The sequence below is a fragment of the Brienomyrus brachyistius genome, chromosome 1 (genome assembly GCF_023856365.1).
Source record: "Brienomyrus brachyistius isolate T26 chromosome 1, BBRACH_0.4, whole genome shotgun sequence".
Lineage (NCBI taxonomy): Eukaryota > Metazoa > Chordata > Actinopteri > Osteoglossiformes > Mormyridae > Brienomyrus > Brienomyrus brachyistius.
This window is the reverse complement of record NC_064533.1, coordinates 26,193,243-26,213,170: the sequence shown is the minus strand read 5'-3', so window position 1 is coordinate 26,213,170 and position 19,928 is coordinate 26,193,243. Positions and strand designations below refer to the sequence as shown.

Below are 19,928 nucleotides of genomic sequence, written 5' to 3'. Positions count from 1 at the left end.
TTAGGGTGTTTATATCTCATACAGTATCTGGCTTGAATCGCATCCACTATAGCATTCTAATGAAATAGTGTCGTTTAATCACCATACAATGTTTTCACAGCATAAATCTACATGAGTGAACCAAAGAGTACTTCCTGTTACCTTCTTATCCCAGCCTCCAGCTTCACCAGCCTCCCAGTGTAATCATATTTCCTGGAATAGGTTGATGCAATGTTATGTCAGCTTTTATCTGTTCCTCTCATACATATGTAATAGTTCTTTGCTGGTATGATCAATGTAGAGACGGATGCAGTGTGTATAATGCTGGAGTTACGACAGATCCGCAGCACCAAATAAATGTACTTCAGCACTTGATTTATAGGCTCTGAAACCCACGGTATATTGGCAAGTCGTGCAAAATTTGCATACTACGCATAATCTGCGGCGGATCTGACTTTTTATATCACGATGATCCATCATATGAAATTGCATCTTCTTATTTTATAGGATGATGCTTAAAAATGATACAGGCAAGTGGATGCACCTGTACACCTATGGCGAAGATTTATTAAATTCAAAGGGACTGGTGTTGATACGTGTAAGGATTTATGCGTGTTTTATGTTGAACACGGGAAGGGCATTCCAGGTCCTGCGGCAGATACTGCATATCAAGGTTCCCCAGCAGGCATCTTTGTGTGTATGTGGCTTTATATGGAAAAGGTTTTTATATGGAAAAAAATGAAGAGACCACTCAGATTTTTAAATAAATGTGCATTTTTAAATCCTGGTACTGCAGGCAGAAGGCTACTCTGAGCAGCAGCCTGCTTCCAGGTTCAAAATTTCTAAGACAGCAGTACAGAAGAATAAGGTGAAGCAGGAGACACTGGGAACGACCAGAAACCAGTCAGGTAAAGGGTGGAAGCGACTGTCTAATGCCAGAAATGAGTGAATGCAAAGATTTGAGTGCTTTTTACAAACAGGCTATTTACATGTAGACTGCAATACAATGAATTGTTACTATTTGTATCCGATGATCCAAATACATAAATAAATCCACTTACAGAAACAATGGTCCAAAGTAAGTTCAAGGTCGGCTTCTATTACCTTTACTGGAATGAATTATATTTCTGTATGTATTGACATAAGCCGAGGTTACCGAAGGATATTGACAATGCGAAAGGTAAATGTGGATGCTATTAAATTAAACATGATCATTAATAAGAAAGAAGACACGCTATGCAGGTTATGGGAATAAAAAATACAGGCAGCCAATGCGAAGAAGGTTACAAATGTAAGGGTTGTATTAAAAGGGATCTTGAAAAAGCAGAATGAATTGTGAACGAAGATGCAGAGAGAGGAAGGGGCCCTGCTTCTTCCCCGCATGATGATCACTCTGCGTCCTTAAAGCTGTCATTCCCTGGGTGGTCATTTTTCAGATTTTTTATTTTTTTTTACACAGCAGAGGGAATACTTGAGAATTGACCATACTGTAGAAACCATTTGAATGAGCTTTTACTCTGTAACTGTGGGACCAGCATTGACTAACCATGAGTAGCAATAGCTAGTGGCTAAAAATCACTATGTGTGAGTGTACACAGATAGATAGATAGATAGATAGATAGATAGATAGATAGATAGATAGATAGATAATTCTAATTCCTTTATGGAACCATACGTAATATAGACGATATATGCACAAGGTTTGGAATTGTGATGTTTTCAGATCCTCAAAAGACCTGCAAATGAAATTTACTCCTGGCAAAAGTGCCCCCTATTCTCTGAATTTCAGGCCCATAATAGCCTGAGACCTTCATTGTGTAAACCCGTCTGTTTACTTAAGGATTTAACTTACATACTGGGTAGTCATAATGCACCATAAAATTCTCTTCAACATGTATAAACAGCGTAACTGAGAAATAAGTAGAGTGTTACTCTTGAACAACATAAGTGAGCTACAACCATACAGACCATACTGTAGCTGAATTACTGTATCAGGGCCATAGGTTTGATTTCTGCTCCACACTGGAGCTACTTGCATATTGTCCACACACTCCAGTAACATGCAGTTTTGTGGACGTGTGTCTGTATGTGTGCCAGGTTGGCAAACTGGCACCCCATCCATAAGTCTCATGCCCTATGGTCTGTGCATACTGAAATAAGCTCAAGATTCACCACAATCCATTATTAGACAGGAACGTATAGAGGGGCGAAGCCCCAGCTGAAAGCTGATTGGTCCCTGGAGACCCCCAACCCTGTCATTAGCGGAAGTAAAACATATCATTGGGTAAAAATAACGTTGGTCCTTATGAATGAATTATGGCCCCCCTTACATCCCCACCTTAAAAAAAAAATCCTAGAATCTCCTTTATTGCTGGATAAGCAGTAATGAAATGTGGATGGTTTTCTGAATAATCTAAGATATTTAACATTTATTACTCAAATGTTTATACAGAGAAATTATCCACAATGCACATCTAATAAAACTAACTATAAAGATGATTATTATTTTTTTAAGAAGGGGAGGGGGTGGCAGGGGGACTTTTGTAAGGATGGAGTAGTGGAGTGGAGTACTTCTGGAGGAAGTGGAATGATTTAGAAAAAATGAGTAAGCATCGACTTACATAGACCGGAATATGTCGAAAGACATGACTCACCAGGTCGCACCCTGATGCCAGTGAAGCGGCTGGAGTGAGTCCAGGTCACATTAGACAAATCACGGCTTCAGAACGCTACCAGACTTTACCATTTGATGCTCTCGATCTTGTATGATCGTAATCAAGCCATGCTCACAACTTGATAAAAACTACACTAGGACCAAATAAACGATGAAATATTTTTTTACGTCATTTAAAATTAGAAAGTAGCCAGTAACACTAATATAACGCGGAACATGCCTTGCTCTGAAATAGTGGCATCCAGTTTTGGATGCATCAGGACAGGGCAGGATCGAGATACGGTACAACGTCGCACTGGATTACCACTCAAGGAAAATACGTTGTTTTTATAGTGCAAATAACACTTATACCCAGAAAAGCTCATTAACCACGTAAGTCAATATTTTGAAGCCCGATTAAATCACCCGGAATTGCATATTATTATTCGAATTTGTACTGCAGAGAGCTGATAACATAATTAAGTTAAATTAATTGGAATTCTCGTTACTTTAAATGTGCAAAAAAAAACCTCAAATTCGTACATTTTTGGCCCGATTTTATTTTTTTTTGTCCCAGTGCTCGTCAGCGCCACGTTTTAATATTGCGTCCTTCTTGGGCTGATCGTTAACGTTTCACAATGTAACAGCGTGGCGTCGGAAGTCCGTGAGGAGCTCTGCGCATCCGCATGCCTGCTCGCCTCTGGGGGGGGGGGGGTTCTCGCTATGCACGCTGGAGATCAGCCCTTGCTTACGGGCTTTCGGACCTGAGTCCTGGGTAAATGTCCCGGGGGGCGTTTCTGACACCAGGGCATTTTACAAGGGGGTGGGGTGCATCATGATGCTGGACTGAATGTCCAGGCATGGCATCGGCCGTGTTTGAGGGCACCTCGCTGGTGAATATGTACGTGAAGGACTGCTGGGTGAACGGGATCCGGCGCCTGATCGTCGGCCGGCGAGGGGAAGAGGAGGACTTCTTCGAGATCCGGACAGAGTGGTCAGATAGGAACATTTTATACTTGCACCGGAGTTACTCTGATCTGGGCAGGCTGTTGAAAAAGCTGGAGGAGTCTTTCCCGGAGGACAGAAAACAACTCTCAAAATCACCCCTCATAGAAGGTCTGTACTTTGCCATGGGCAAATTTTGAAAGAAAAAGAAATTTTAAACTGTCTGCGGCATATAAAGTCCCCCAAGTATATGTTTCTACAGATCGACCGAGACCAAGCTGAGATTTCCGCACTTTACGATGAAGTGTCAGTCAAAAATATGTGTTTGCCGGAAAAAGTACCAAGTCAATACTTTACGTTTCTCTTAGTATTTAACTGTTTGAATGTCCACATCAGATTTACCAGATTTGCACTACGTTATGTTCTTTGGACCAAAATCACGCTCCTCGTTCCATTGTAAATCAGCATGTAAACAAAACGTTACGATCAGTCATGTGCTTGCAGTGTTGACGAAAAATCAAGATCCCGTAAAAAAGGGAAAACTCGTAGTTTCCCCATTTTTTTGGAAAGATCATTTAATAAAGAATCATTATTATCGCCCTAATTATAAAGATACGTCCATCGCATTCTTGTTTAAACGGAATCAACACATCATCTTGTTATGTAGACAACTGAATAAAACATTTAGATAAGCAAATTCATTTAAAATAAGTGCTTATCATCCTGCAGATATGTGATGGTGATATTCTGGCTTGTTCTGTAGCTACTTGGGTTTTTAATGTTTATTTGCATAAACATTTTAGTTAAACAAGTACCATCTTAATGCAGCTTAAGTCTAATTAGATAACTAGTTCTAATTCTTAATGTTGAATTTTTAAGTGGTTGTCAGCACAATTAACATTGTTTCCTTTTTATGATTGTAAATGTAGTGGGAGAAAGAGTCTCTTCGTTGTCCCATTGGCGAATTGTTGTCAGATTAAGTCAATTGAATTAACATATTGACAACATCATAATAAGATATGTTGACTCTTTGAACACGACTCTCTGTTTATGACATCATCTTAATATTTAGTGACTCTGTGTAACAACACTGTGGGTTGTGTTGTTGGTTTGATTCCAAAGTTTGTCTGAGGGCTTTCACTGGATTTTCTCACGTCCTTCCATAAGTTCAAAAGCTCCTGGTGTGTCTCTGAATGTCGTGTGTCCTGTGATGGACTGGCCTTCCATCCAGCCTTCCTAGGTTTCCGCAAAAAACATGCATTAAAAATTAGTAGAGGTACCAAATGAATCCCTGTTTTCTGGCTGTTTTAAAAAAAGATATTTTAGTTAAACAAGTTACAGCAGCTCTTGAGGCCAGTTGGGTGTGATGAATTGCAAGTCTGATATATTTAACCAGTGAGGACGTGTCCGGTTCTTCACCAGTAAGAGCATGTTATAGCCAGTCTGGCCAATTTAAATGTGACGGCAAGTATTGTACTGGGATTGTGACAGCATTGTTTCACATCAGTGACACAGTTTTTGCAGATAGAGGATTGCAGTACTCCATGTGACACTGGAATTCTCTTATCAGGGGGTTTCTGTTGTGGGGTGGGGTGGGGTGGGTTGGGGTGGGGGGGTACTCTGGCTCTTTGGGGCTTACTTCATGGGCCTTGATCGGACACTGGGGCAGCTGCATTCATGGCGGTCAGTTCTGCCAGCACCAGCTGCTCACTGCCCCTGCAGACACACTTAGCAGCTTGAGAGGCACCTAGCAAGTTTTGTCAGGAGAAGCTGATTTGCAAAGCTGCCTGGTATGGCAGAGGCAGAGTGCCGCTTTCTGCCTGAGTTCCAAAATACTCTTTGAACATGGGGCGGGGTTAGGAGGCTAATGTGAGGAAGCTCTTGTCTAGTTTCTGTTCTGCTTGCATGGCTCTGTGTTCTTGGGATGTGTGTGGCTCGGCCAATTAGGGTGCTGTGCCTGTGATTGGAAGGTTATCGGTTCAAATCCCAGGGTCTGCGGAGTGATGTCACTGTTTAGCCCTAGAGCAAGACCCATAACCTGAATTGCTCAATGGACTGTCTGACCCTGTTTTCTCAAAGGTGTTTGTCGCTTTGGATAAAAGCTTCTGCTAAGTAAATAAAATGTAAATGCTTGACCAGCATGAGGCCTGTTAAGGGGGTTAGTGAGGCCATCTGAGTGTCAACTACTTATCTACGGTCCTTGTAGCCAGAATGTTGCTGTTTCAAGCAGTAAAACTTGTGATCTGAACCGTTTCTGTAAACAGACCCTGAGATAATTTTGTAATGGTAAAAGTGTGCTCCCCGGACGTTGTCTTGAATTACAGTAGTCTGTAAATACATTAAGATTTTATTTTGAGTCTTTATTACAATACGGTTAATATGGGTTTAATTGTGGGTTTTAATTACATTTTTCTCTTTTAATATGCATTCATCTGAAATTTATGTGCACAATTATTATAACCCACACAAGAGCAGTTTTATGGTTTATACCCATCCATATTATTACCCACACAAGACCTGTTATTAGCTTTGAGGAGTGTGTGTGTGTGTATAAATGTATATTTGAGCCATAATACAGTATATATGGCGGAGGGTCCATTCTTGTTTCTGCTCAGTGCCATGAGAACAGGACAACAAGGAGATACGGCGTCTGGGGGCTCACGCGGAAAGCATGACACATCATCCCGAAGAAGAAATCCGACATCCTAAATTTAACCGCCCCTTGCCTTTTTGGTGGTAGCCCCCGCAGCTTGGGAGCCAGGCGTGGATGCAGACTCATAGATGGGTGTAAACTTAGACTGAGCCCAGGGTGGGGGAGGGGTCTTAAGGAGCATGACCAGACGGAATCGGTGCTCTGTATCAGTTGGAGAAGATCTCTTTAGCAGAACAGGAAAAGGCCATTAGAGGCAGTAATTAGCACGCTAGGCGTTTTGCCTGGAGGTTATTGGATGTCGGTTGCTTGGTTTCCCCTCCTGTGCCGTGCAGCGATTACCAGCTTAGATTCAGGTTATATTCAGACTCGTGGCATCAGTGGATGATAGCAAATGGGCTGCATTAAGAACACGTGCTGTTGATTCCTGTAGGGGGCCCCGGTGTTCGCTTTCCCGCCAGCGCCTTTGGTGGGTATGTGGGCATCTGAACATTCAGCACCTTTATTTCAGCTTTCATTGTGCTCCCCATGTGTCCTGTAATTACTGGACGGGCAGTGAGATTACATGGGGAAGCTGTGTAAACAAGCGTAATTGCTCTCCCTTTAGGGTTACTCTCTAATGGAGAGTGGACTAACTGCTACCATTCGCCACGGCAGCAAAAAGCGACTGTTACCTTGAGGTGATTACTGCCAGATCCCTAAATTCCTGAAGCAAATTTGACTAAAGCATTTTCAGATGTCATGTTATAATAATTTTCCCATCTGGATATTCATTTTTGGAGATTGATGACAGCGATATGTTAATTATATAAGTCAATTATAAAAAAAGGGCTTTTTAAATGTATGTTTTTTCTGTATTCTTGTCTTTTTTTGTTTGTTTTCCCAAAGAATTTAACGTTTTGATTTATTTGAATATACTGTATATACCGTGTTTCCCGGAAAATAAACCCTAGCATGATTGTTCTGGTTGCTCGTAACATAAGCCCTACTCCAAAATTAAGCCCTAGTTACTATCCCATGGATTGTATGGTAACTAGAATGAGATGCGATTATATGTAAACAGGAAACGGGAAATAATATTTTTACCCCCAGACAAGATGAGTGCAAAAAGAAAAAGCTGAGATATTCAGGATGGAATTTGGAGCTTGGAGATTTACGATGATGTTCCCGAAGAAGATGACATGATGACTATATTTGAGTAAATGTATACACAGTAGATCTTTGTTCATGAATAAATATACCTTTAGATGTTTTACATGGAAATGTACGGTTAGAAGATGGCATGATGTCTGTATTTGAATAAATGTGGAATTTTGTTCATGAATATCGGTAAATGTACTGTAGTTTGTCGTTCATGGGAAAATAAAACATCACCTGAAAATAAGCCCTAACCTGTTTTAGAGCAATATAAGACACTGTCTTATTTTCTGGGAAACACGGCAGGTCGAGCTGCCAGAAGTTGCTCTATTGGGTTTTGTAATGTCACATGATGATTTGAACCAAACTGATATAACTGCTCTTGTTATATTGTCAATTATGTAAAATGGGTCAGTTAAGCTTTATTGAGCCTAGTCAAGCACTCAGCAATTCTGCCCTGAAATGCACTTCCCGTTTAGGCCTGATTCATTGCTGGGAAGAAGTTTGATTTGGGCACAATGTCTTCGCCAGGTTGGGACTTACTGCTGTGTCATTCTTGAAGAAGTGAGGTGCTGTTGGGATTGGACATGAGTCAATCTGGAGGAAATGAACAATGGCACCACTATGGGAGAGAAGCCAGGGCAAGGCTTAGGAAGTACAGTATATCGCACAGATTCGTGTCAGTAGAGGGAATGAGAGAATCATGACTGACCTGCTAGACAGGGACAGATTAACTTCTCTGGGGGCCTTAGGCTGACATGGCTAGCCACGCCACGCCACACCACACCACACCACACTGCTACTAGTACTGAGAAAGAAAATCCCACAATAATATGCTAATTATCCACCAATCAGGGGAGAGTATCAGACATTGGCCAGAATTAATAAGTGTGACTATTACATTTTTCGGCACTGATAATGCCAGGACCCTCAGCTGTAGCCCAGGACAGTCAATGCAGCTAGATCTGGGTGATGATCCTGGATTGCTGTGGATTACCCTGATTGACTGAAATACTTGCTGTTAATTCACAGCTTAAGTATAAGTCCTATTAATTATGACTTCTGTGGACGGAGTTTGCTCATGAGCAAGCAATACGGCCTTGAACGATAGCGGTACAGCCTTCGTACAGTAACCCTGAACACTGAATGCGCCGAGTTTCGTTAGCCAACCTCATTTTTCTTCTATGCCAGTGTCTCCCAATACAATCCTCGGGGATCCGCAGACAGTTCACGTTTTTGCTTCCTCCCAGCTCGCATAAACTGTCTGGTAGGGACCTCAGAGGGAGCAAAAACATGGGCCAACTGTGGGTCTCCAAGGACTGGATTGGGAAACACTTATGTATGCAATGACCACATACGCACGCCTCAGAAACCATTAATCAGCATTTGCGGGATAGGCTAGTTGGTAAACAGTAGGCCTTTCTCTGAAAATTCAGAACAATATAGATGGAAGCAGTGCGGAGAACAATATGGCCGTTATGCCCTCGGATGCCAGCTGAACAGTAGCTTGCAATCAGTTTGCCGCGAACGTGTACAAAGACTTTCCTCCTCCGATGCTGTGGCTGAAAAGGCGGGTTAATGAAAATCTGTCACAGTTCACGGCTCTCCATGACCTGTATTGGATGCCTTCCACTGCCACAGACTGTATTCCTGCCTAAATTTTCTTTGTTTAAACAAGAAGCTGTTTCACGGTACAACCAAAAGGGAGGAGTTGCATAAGTGTTTGATTCATAGTGTGTTGAGCTGGTATCAGTATACAGGTCATAGGCTCATTTTCATAATACAGAACAGTATGACTCTCACCTGCGTACCTGAGAATTCTGCCCTTAAATGAGTCTTTTGCAGGGTGTCGATTGTCTCCTGCCCCGTGTTTCCTTGATTTTGGCCCTGGGCTCACTGCGACCCTGTATTGGATAAGCAGCTCTGAAAGATTAGGTCAGAGGTTTGTACGGAGGAAATAGGGAAGAGGGAGGACGCAGACTGGGGGAAAGTTAAAAGCAGATTTTAAATAGATTTCATACTGGAATCAATGGTTCTCTGTGTGTGCATTGCTATAACACTTTAGCAAATGCATCGATTTCTATATTTCTTTTCATTATCAGAATATCATATTGCTTCCCAATAATGGCGAATCCACTGGAATTGCTACAATTAATAGACTCACCTAGAAGATATTTTTTAAAGCGGTTCCAAAGATGCAGTGAGTTTTATGCATGATAGGACTCATGTCCATGGTGGGATAGTTGCTGGTTTAAACCCTGTGGCTGGTAGAGTGATGTCATTTTTGGCCTCTTGAGCAAGGGACCTCAATTGCTCTCTGATTCTCATTTGTGCATTACTTTAGACAAAAGCTAAATAAATGCAAAACAATTCATTTGGTAAAGATCATAAATGTACAATTGCCCATAGTGTATGGTTTGGTTTTGGAATTAGAAGGACATGTGCAAGTTTGAGGAGAAAGGAGACTGGTAAGATGAGTGGGTCCCTTGCCAGTATGAGCACTTAATGGTCTATTCTCTGTTAGATGGGAAGCCGTTGTAATTGTGATTATAGCGATATGAGTACATGGCGACGCCACAGGAAAGAGCCGTACCGTAGTCGATACACGGTGAAACAATTTCATAAATAAGGTTTCAGAATCAAGGATTTATTATGGAAAATCTTTATAAGTGAAAATGTTTGAAATTTGATCAGAAAACCTATGAGAGGCATCAAACTTGAGATGAGGTAGAATGCGAAAGAGCATGGCGATTCAGCTGTGAGAAGTAACATGGCTTCTGTTTTGTCACAGTTCAGCAAGGAAGTTGCATCAGTCCGGCTCTAGACCTTTTCCAAGTGGCAGTCCTTTCTTGGTTCTGTCTCAGAGGTGGCATGTAGATTAACAGAATGGGCACTGCAGGTGACAAATGACATCTGACCGGAATTCTCCAATAGACAGTAAGTTGTGTTCATTTTAGAAATATTAATCTTCTCAAGAGGATATTATAGTCCAAAGCAGTGTTTCCCAACCCGATTCTCAGGGACCCACAGAGGGGCCATGTTTTTGCTCCCCGTTAGCTCTCTGCCATTTTTGCTCCAAAAAGTGGACTGTCTGGGAGGAAAAATGTGGAGCATCTGCGGGTCCATGAAGAACAAATTGGGAAACACTAGTGTAAATGTGCTTTGCTGAGAGACTGAGAAGAATGAGGACTGAAGGAGAACCAGGGTCTGAGAAATCTTGCGCAAGGGCAGCCTCACTGCTGCCTAAAAATATAAAACCTGAAGGATATTTTTAAAAACGTCTTGTGAGTTCCTGTTACTGATTGGTAGGACTCTTTCCAAGTACCTTGGCAATAAAGGGAGGCGATAGGCCTGCAGATGGAAAATTTTACAAAGAGTCTGGTGTCTTTTCCAGATTTTAGTTTAATACAGCAGGCATCATTGCACTGGTCATCATTGCACTCAGATGCTCTTGATTCAGACTCTTTTGTCCCAAATTACCTCCCTTCCCACTTCAGGCAGAGTTGCTATTCTCTGTCTTTCACTTTACAAGTCACATTTAAAAGCTGACGTGCAGATATGCCAACGGAAACCGGGCTGGATTCCATGATGGATCGCAGCTGTAACACGCAGGCGTGTTTTCAATTTAGCTTGACGTGTAATTTGTTTCTTCAGTTCCGAACTCCATGACCCATATTAAATCTGAAAGCTTATTGTATTCGGTTGAAATTACTTTAATGCACAGTGAACACACAATAGGAATGTAGTTATTAGCCAATATAACATTCCCATTAGTAAGATATTTATATGTTTTTTTTTAATTGTACGATTATGACCTTAATCTAATCATCTGTTCTCAAAATCAGTGAGTTGACATCAATGTTGAATAAACATCACAGCATGGCAGTTCATTCTCTGACCTGGCTTGACTGTGATGTCATCATGAAATTGTTGTTTTTGGCAGGTGTCATGCATCATGGCCAGAGATCGTTCTTTATCCTGTTTTCCATCTGTTGTTCCTACCTTATGCCCTACAGCTCATACACAACCCTAATAACATGGGGCTGTGTTCATTTCCTGTGCTTTGTTGCAGTTTTACTCATTGATTAGCTCCATCGCGGATGATACAATCTTGCATATATACAATACGACACATAAGTAAAACAATAAAAAATGGTTCTCCGAAAGTCACTGAATTCTGTTTGGATAGCTAGAAGTACACAGCTTCAGATCCCAAACCTCTCCTCAGGGGGCACCTCAGGCATTCCATACATTCATTCAATTTCACCACCAGCTCATTTTATTACTTAACTTAATTAGTTAAGTCAATGAGATTTTGATTAGCCAAACAACGGGGAATAATGGCACAATCAGAAAATAAGTGGGTGTATAGGATGGTAAGTGAAAATACCGTGGTGTTTTTCGGAGAGGTTTTGAAATGGCTAAGCTGACATACTTTGACAGACATCCATCCATCCATCCATCCATCCATTTTCCAAACCGCTTATCCTACTGGGTCGCGGGGGTTGCAGAGCGTATCCCAGAAGCAATGGGCATGAGGCAGGGAACAACCCAGGATGGGGGTGCCAGCCCATCGCAGGGCACACTCACACACCATTCACACACACATGCACTCCTACGGGCAATTTAGCAACTCCAATTAGCCTCAGCATGTCTTTGGACTGATCTTCATGCCAACATGAAGATCATTGAAACATTTCTGTCATGCCCCACTCGTCCGATCCTCCCGTGCGCCACGCCCCCTCTTCTACCCCGTGTGGCCACGCCCCCTCTTCTACCCCGTGTGACCACGCCCCCTCTTCTACCCCGTGTGGCCACGCCCCCTCTTCTACCCCGTGTGGCCACGCCCCCTCTTCTACCCCGTGTGGATTCCCCGTGTTCACCAGTTGTTTTGCGTTTTTTCCGATTAGTTCAGTGTATTTAAGTCCACATCAGAGTTTGTTTCCCCACTCCTGTCGTTGACGTTACGTGTCTCGTTGTCCTGTATCGGATTGATTCCAAATAAACCCCCTGTTTGTAATCCTGCGACTCCCTGTTCCTGCTTCCCCGATCGTGACAGTTTCATTTCACTGCCCAAGACTTTTAAAAGCACAGCATTTTATGTAGAAAACCTTAACCTGACTGTACCGAGGTCTCAGGAATTAGGGCTAAAATTCTGTGATTAATCATCGCTACAGCAAAATAGCATAACAAGAAATCTACCAACAAAATGATTTTGGAATAAAGTTCTAATAACTTTGGTGTATGCTTTTTGAAATATTATTTTTTTTTAATGATGCAAATGTAGAATCAATTAATACTGCACTTAGTGTATATTACTTTTTATTGATTTACATGTCTGTTTATGTGATTTATATGCTATTTGAGATATAAGCTGTTTTGCTGGTTTAAATCCTATGGCTATGTAGAGTGATGTTACTTCCTGTTTCCGGTAGGCTGGATCAATAGTAGAGTTGACTCCTGGGCTGAAGTTTCAGATCAGCTCCCAGCATGTTTATATAGGTGTCCTCACCTAGTTTGAAGACCATATTTACAGTAGGATGTGGTTCACACCAATTGAAGCATTATTACACAGTGTAATGCTGCATTATAACTACACTTATGCTAGGTAAATACTGTATATATATTTGTTAAAGTTTAATGACTTTGGGAGTCTGAGAACATCTGTCATCATTAGGCTGAGGCTAGGGAGTAATGAACAGAAACATATGGATTTTGTTGTTTTTATTCAAATTACCCCTAGTAAATGATGGGGTTTCCCTACCTAATGTCCAGTATGGGCCTTTGGGACTATGAGCAAGCAGTGTGTTGTTGAAGCTATAATTTTACATCTCTCTAGGGCTTGTGAAGATTAACGAGGCCAGTGACATAGAGACAAAGCTGAATGAAGTAGAGAGGCTACTGAAGAATACTATCAACATGCCCTGGAAGGTGTGTCCTAGGATGAGTGCGGTCACCATGGAAACGCTGTCCCCTGCAGCCACACGCATGCATACACATCTCTGTCATGTTGTGATGTTGCCCCCCCCCCCCCCCCCGATAACTAAGACATGCTTCCTGTGACACGCAGTATTCCAGGTCAGAGGTCGTGTTGACCTTCTTTGAGCGGTCTCCACTGGACCAGGTACTGAGGAACGACAATGTGCACAAGATCCAGCCCTGCTTTCCAAGCACAGTTAACATATCTGGTATGCAGCCACATGTTGCCATGTGTCTTTTTCATGATGCGGCAAAAGTACCTGCAGATTCAGTTTTGCTTCATACAAAGACAGTATTACAATTTAGAGACAACCTTCAATCAGGACTTTTCTTGCCTATTATGGGTGTACAGTATGTGACACCAGTAGACACTGCATGCCTTTGGACTGTGGGAGATAAAAGGAGTACCCAGATGAAACCAGCACAGCATGCAGAACTCATGCAGACTCCACACGCTCACAGCAGGGAGAGTTCAACCCCAGTCCTGTAGGTTTGAGGCAGCAGTGCTACCCACTGAGCCAACATGCATAGCATTTATAATGCAGCTAAATGATTTTCTCAGAGCGTGCTTAACGAACCATAGCTTGTAATTTTGTTAAAGATCATGTACTTCCCCAAAGCATATAGAGCTTTTTGGGTTTTCTACTTTAAACTTTCTGCTTACAAACCTAGTTCCTGTTATCTGGTGCCCTGATTATTGGCAAACATTATTTTTCAAATTGCATAACTTACGAAATAGTGTAAGCACATGATCATTGAAATGATAGTTTATACTTTAAATACTCTGGCATCTGGAGAGCTGGTTTGATGCTAAAATTGTTCTAGTAGTAAAGTTTTTGCAATTAAATCAGTTATTAAATATTTAATTAAATTTACAGTAATACTTTACTTGACGGGGCACAAATAACAACATTATGCTATTATTTATGCATTAATTAACCACAGACTAATTCCTAGTCACATACTAAACTTATTTTAATGAATCATTAATGAATCGTGATGTTTTATCTCAAGCAGTTACTGTATTTGTTACTATACCTGTAAATTATGTAAACCTTTGTGAACTACTGAAGGAACAAGTCATGAATAACACAAGATAAATGCAGATTGCATGTTTGTTTATCATTAATGAATCATGAAGCATCTTTTATCCCAAGCAGTTACTATATTTGTTACTGTATCTGTTAATTCTGTAAACCTTTGTGAACTACTGAAGGAACTTCTAAGGAACTAGTGAAGGGACATGTAATGAATAACAGAAGAAATACTGATCTCATGTTTGTTTATCATCAGTGAATCGTGACGCATCTTTTAACTCAAGTAGGCTTCATTTGTTCATGATATGTTCATTGAAATGTCCTTCTATGGTAACTGAGTTATGCCCCATAATGTAAAGTGTTACCAAATTAACTATTTCCATTATTTCAAAAATATGTAGGAATGCATAATGATAGTAATGCATTAGGATTGTAATTGTATAGATTGATGATGTTGTGGTTTCTCTTTTTCATGGATTATTATAGTTCATTTCTTGCAGATGAAATAACTTGCACTTTTCTTTAGAGATCATGAGGTCTAATGGGTTTTGTCTCGCCAACACGGAGACCATTCTGTATGATCAGAGTCTCCATCGCGACAGAGAGAGGCAGCTGTTTGCAGAGACGGCAGACCATCGGTGAGTCTCCGTAAGCATTAGGATTTTCTCAAGACTCTGGTGTTATTTAAGTGCCATCTGTGTCCTAATCCAATTATACAGTTGTGGGAAAGGGGTTGTGAACCCTTACAATAATTTGCACCTGAATTATCTGCATGAATGGCGTCATAATAAAGGCATTGTAAAATGTGACCCATCACCACGAAATGAGTCTTATGGGTGAAATTGACAAAATTTCATGGTGATGGGTCACAAATGTGTGAGTTTGTCCGACATCTTTATCTTTTTGTGGCATAGCTGAAGTATAAATACACTCATTTTTGTAGTATGCCATACTGAAATTTACTTAAAAAAAGTGAATTTTGATTGGACACCACAGAAACTTTATGTACTGTTAACGAGGACCTGCTCCATTCTCTGCTGATGAAAGCATTTATTTGGAGTTTAAAGCATAGGCGATTCTAAACCCTGTCTGGGGAGGCTACAGCCACCTTATTTTTTTTCTCAGCCCCCCCAGAAAAAGTTGTTTTCAAAATTGATTTAGCGGTTATCCTGTTTTTTTTTTGTAAACATTTCGTACAAAATGTCATGGATGCCCCTGCCCCAGATTGAAAATAAGAACCCTACTTAGGGCTGAGCCCCCTAAAGATCCTACTATTGCCCCTGCTTTATAGGCTGACGAAGGGGATGTTTGTGACACAGATGTTTGTGACAGGTCAGACTGCATTCAGGGTCCTGAAAATAGGTGAAACAGGACACTGCATGGTCTTAACTTTGACTTTAACCTAAAGACGATCCTTCTTAGAATCTGCACCTTAACTACAAACCCATGCTCATTAACTGGCATAATACATCTGCAATAAATATTTGTAAAGCTAAGACAGGTCAGCAAGCCTGATCCTAAAAGTTCATCCCCCCTTTAGTCAATGAAACTGAAAAAGTGCTTCTGTGCTAACTGATAAGCAGCTTTGGGAATATGTTACATTTACAGTACATGGCGCCAATAAACAAGAAGTTATTTAGAGGAAAGGTACTTGTGTCGCGATGGTCAGGTCATAACAAGTATTTTTAACATACTGTGCATTCTGTTCTGTGTGTGGCTGTTATTAGTATTTAGGATCGGTTTAATGTCCTCAACTGTTTTAGAGCAGGAGTGCTAAGAACAGACAGGGTTTATGAAAAATACCATCCCAATTTTCTTTAAAACTCTAGTGAGATGGTACAAAGTAAAATTATTTTGAATAACAGATGTAGACAGGATGATCATTGCCGGTATCTTCCTTCATCCAGGTCTGAGAATGGTGGGGACTTCCCGGCCTCTGAGCCTGACCACAGTGGCAATGATGACGACACACAGGCTTATGTCACCAACTTGTCTTATTACCACCTAGTTCCCTTTGAGACGGACATCCTGGAGTGACATGTTGCACATACGGATGACCTTGCCCCCTCAGACACACACCTGTTGCACACCGGTCTGCTCTTTCCCATAATTGGAGTCAACATTTCAAGCTCTGCTTAGATGTGCCTTGATCTTATGGAGAGAGACCCAGGATGACTGACAACAGAACTACTTTGGAGGGGCTGAACTGGGGTTCCTTCTTGCCTGATTCTCCTCGTGCCTAACATGGATATGGTGCTTTGAGTTCCATATGTGCCTAACCCTACCGTGGTTGTGTGTTTATCTTCTTGTATGGAGTCCAACTCAAGATCGCTCCAGGGGCGACTGCTGGCACCCTCAAGGATGAATGCTGAAGCTGGGATTATGGATGTATCTACCAGCACTTCAACCTTCAATCAAGACTTTTCTTGCCTACTATGGGTGTATGTGCATAAAATCAAAGGTTCAATGGATCCTTTACTTACTCTTCCCGGATAGTACCAACATCATATCGGCGGCCTTTGACTACGTCTACCAGCGGTGCTTCTTCACCTCAAATGTCCTCCTAGACGCAGTATCATCATTTGTCGTTCCTGTCATTTTTATTCATGAGAGACAGAAATCTAAATGATCCATTGAGACAGAATCATTAATGAGATGGACAGGATACTGAAGACCATACCCAAATATAACTGGACCTGCTAGTATTACATGTAAATGTTTTCTGGCAGAAACCAATTTGTGTGGTTTTCTAAACCAGCTCGACTCTTGCACAATTACAGAAGAAGCAGATTAGATCATTCATTCATGTTTACTCTAAGGGGAATGACCTAATTTCTAGGTTATCTCTTACAAAGGTCTTTTGCATTAGGAGAAGTGGAAAGCACACCGCTAATCTCTGGTGTGTCCAGCAGTTGCTGCCGCTTTGTTTAATTAACCCAATTAGCATTTAAGGGAATGTTGCAGTCTTTGAAAAAGCCGCCACTGCTTGTCAGGGGAATAGAATGGGAACGAAGCCTTTGCTGATGCCTTTGTAAGCGAAACTTCTGTGTAAGGAAGGACCCAGGAAAAGATGTTGGCGGTCGGGGTGTAGGAGTGCTTAGCATGCTCTGTGTCTCAAAAGACAGACCATTTCTTTGTCTATAAAAGAAACACGGCATGGGCTGTTAGCTAGACTGTGTGGCAAGCAGCTGTATAGATGGCTAAATATTGTTTTACTTTCTCTAAGACTGAAAGCATTAAATGGAACTTAGACAGCGGAAGCAGGCATTTGAGTAGATAGTGTTGAGGTAGCTATAATATAACGTTAACCGTAAGGTTCCATGTCTCGATAGTCCCTTGGCCAGATCTCATGGCTGAACCCAGAATGACTGCATGACTTTTGACTTTTTCTTTCAACAAACCATTAGCTATTTAATTTGCACAACGTTTATGGCTGTGGATTAAACACTAGCTCACTGGTCAGAGCGTACTTTCAGCTGAGCGGTGCTAGCTTGTTTTGCGAATCGCAGCAAAATGCTTACCTGTTTCTCAGCATCCAGAGGCCTGGATACTATGCCTCTAGAAACTTGGCGGTGGAGCTCGATTGCACACTCTCAGTGGCTCTGTTTAGTAAAGCGGTCATGTCTTTCACTTACCCGTGAGAAAGGGCTGCTCTTTTTCAGTGCGCGAAATTATTCAGCCCGATGCTCCCTGCTTTTTCATTCCTCTCGGGCAACAAACTGGACAGAGCAGTTTACCGAGGGTGGAGATCATTAAAGCGTATTTGAGAACGTCTAACCAGGAGTAATTGCTCTATATTTCTTGAACCGTCGAATACGAGAAACATACAAATGGTGAATGGACTTTAGCCACTAGTGGATTTCTCAGTTGTACCGGAGCCTCTAACATGTAATCTGCCATATTGTCTGCTTTTTGTAGCCAATCATGTCGAAGACCAGACAGAATAACTAGTCCCTATGGGTGATCCAGTCATAATCTTCTGGAAGACTGGACCACAAAGAAACTTACCAGTATTACAAGTTAAAAATTATTTTTAGCATTTAATTTAATGTATTGTAATGTGAAGCGTCCTATTTATTTTTTCCTAGATACAGTATTTACAAGCATACCAAGCTAATATTGCTGTTTTTATGTACAGTATCATCAGAATTATGTGCAAAGTACATATTACATTTTTGTGAGGAAAATGAAATTAAATGAACCACAAAATCAATCCTAGTCACCATTGCAACATTCGTTATATTTTGTACTATGGGAATTTTTTTAATGATATTTGAGAACTGTCATGTATAAAATGCTTTATAATACTGAGTCCCTTTTTCAAATGCTATAATGTGTAACGCCCTAAATTTATAATAAAACCCCCTTTGGTTGTTTAAGCATTACATTTCTTCTTCTGTGGCTTTGTAAAAATACAGTGGAATTTTCAGTTCTAACTTTAGGATAGGAATACCGACGATCTGAAGCACTGCACAAACATTTCCGTTCAGGGGAAGGTGGTCACTTCACTGGATCGCATAACTGCGTAGTCTGTAGAGGTCTTAAGCAGAACTTCATAATGTGCTGCAACACTGCCATCTTGTGGTAAAACCGCTCCATACGAAAAAAGGGAGACTAGTACAGAGGGTAACCACCCAATCCATATCTGGGACCCTATGAGCTATTTCAGGTTTTACAAACGACTTTAAAACTGAAGGGTTCCTGTGCTTGGCTAAAAAGTTCAGTTCAGTGCATACTGGTTTGTTTCCTTGATTGAAAGATTCATCACAGTAACATTAGTGACACATGCGTGATTATAGGAGACTGACCAATCAGTACACAGCAAGAACTCAGTCCTTAAGTGAAATCTGGGTACTTTTATTTGAAATGGTTAAAATGGTAGCTTTCAAACCCCGTCGTAGCTTACAGTGTCACTCCTGACATGGATTAGGGCGTCATCCTACTAATGCAGTGTGCAGATAGCTACATGGTGATTTTCATATTTTAAACATTCAATTGCATCTTTCAAAACACTTCAAATGACTGATATTGATAAAATATAATTCTTTTATAACTACTACTAAAGGGTCACAGTGAGCTGGAGCAGGACTACACTGGCCATCTGGCATACTGGGTATTTTCCCAGTGGTCTGGAAAAATTACCCCTGGATCAATTCACGGGTCAGCAAAATTTATTGTGGTACCATTGGGAATCCCAAGGTCCAGGATCAAATTGTAATCCAGTTCAGCCTGGGCCTGGAGCCTAACCCAGGATATTTAGGGCCCAAGACAAGGGATACATTGAATGGGATGCCAGTCTATCACAGAGTCAGACTATGAGCAATATGGAGGTGCGAATTCATCTAACTGGACTCTAGGAGAAAAAAAGAATACACAGGCAATCTGTATAGACCCAGGAGGGACATGCAAATTCTCACATGCAGTGAAACTTCAAACCCCAACTCTGGAGATGTGGAGATACAGTATTGCCACCATGCAAAATGCAAGACACACTACCAACTAAAACACTGTCTGCCAATACCATGGAGGCTATGAAGGGATTCCAAGC

The 19,928-nt window shown here is 41.3% G+C and overlaps 1 protein-coding gene across 1 annotated transcript; it reads left to right on the top strand.

Moving 5' to 3' along the window:
- Positions 1-3,289: 3,289 nt before the first annotated feature.
- Positions 3,290-18,765, top strand: pxdc1b (PX domain containing 1b). Its single transcript, XM_048972113.1, has 5 exons — positions 3,290-3,748; positions 13,204-13,295; positions 13,435-13,552; positions 14,907-15,018; positions 16,288-18,765. The coding sequence occupies exons 1-5, from the start codon at positions 3,493-3,495 to the stop codon at positions 16,415-16,417; spliced, it is 708 nt and encodes a 235-aa protein (XP_048828070.1). The 5' UTR covers positions 3,290-3,492; the 3' UTR covers positions 16,418-18,765.
- Positions 18,766-19,928: the final 1,163 nt, after the last annotated feature.

What these genes read in the sequence shown, in the direction of transcription:
- pxdc1b (XM_048972113.1), top strand. Translation starts at nt 3,493, where the DNA reads ATGGCATCGGCCGTGTTTGAGGGCACCTCGCTGGTGAATATGTACGTG. An exon ending in CTATCAACATGCCCTGGAAG is followed by an intron (nt 13,296 to 13,434) that starts GTGTGTCCTAGG and finishes TGTGACACGCAG; the next exon opens with TATTCCAGGTCAGAGGTCGT. An exon ending in GCAGAGACGGCAGACCATCG is followed by an intron (nt 15,019 to 16,287) that starts GTGAGTCTCCGT and finishes TCCTTCATCCAG; the next exon opens with GTCTGAGAATGGTGGGGACT.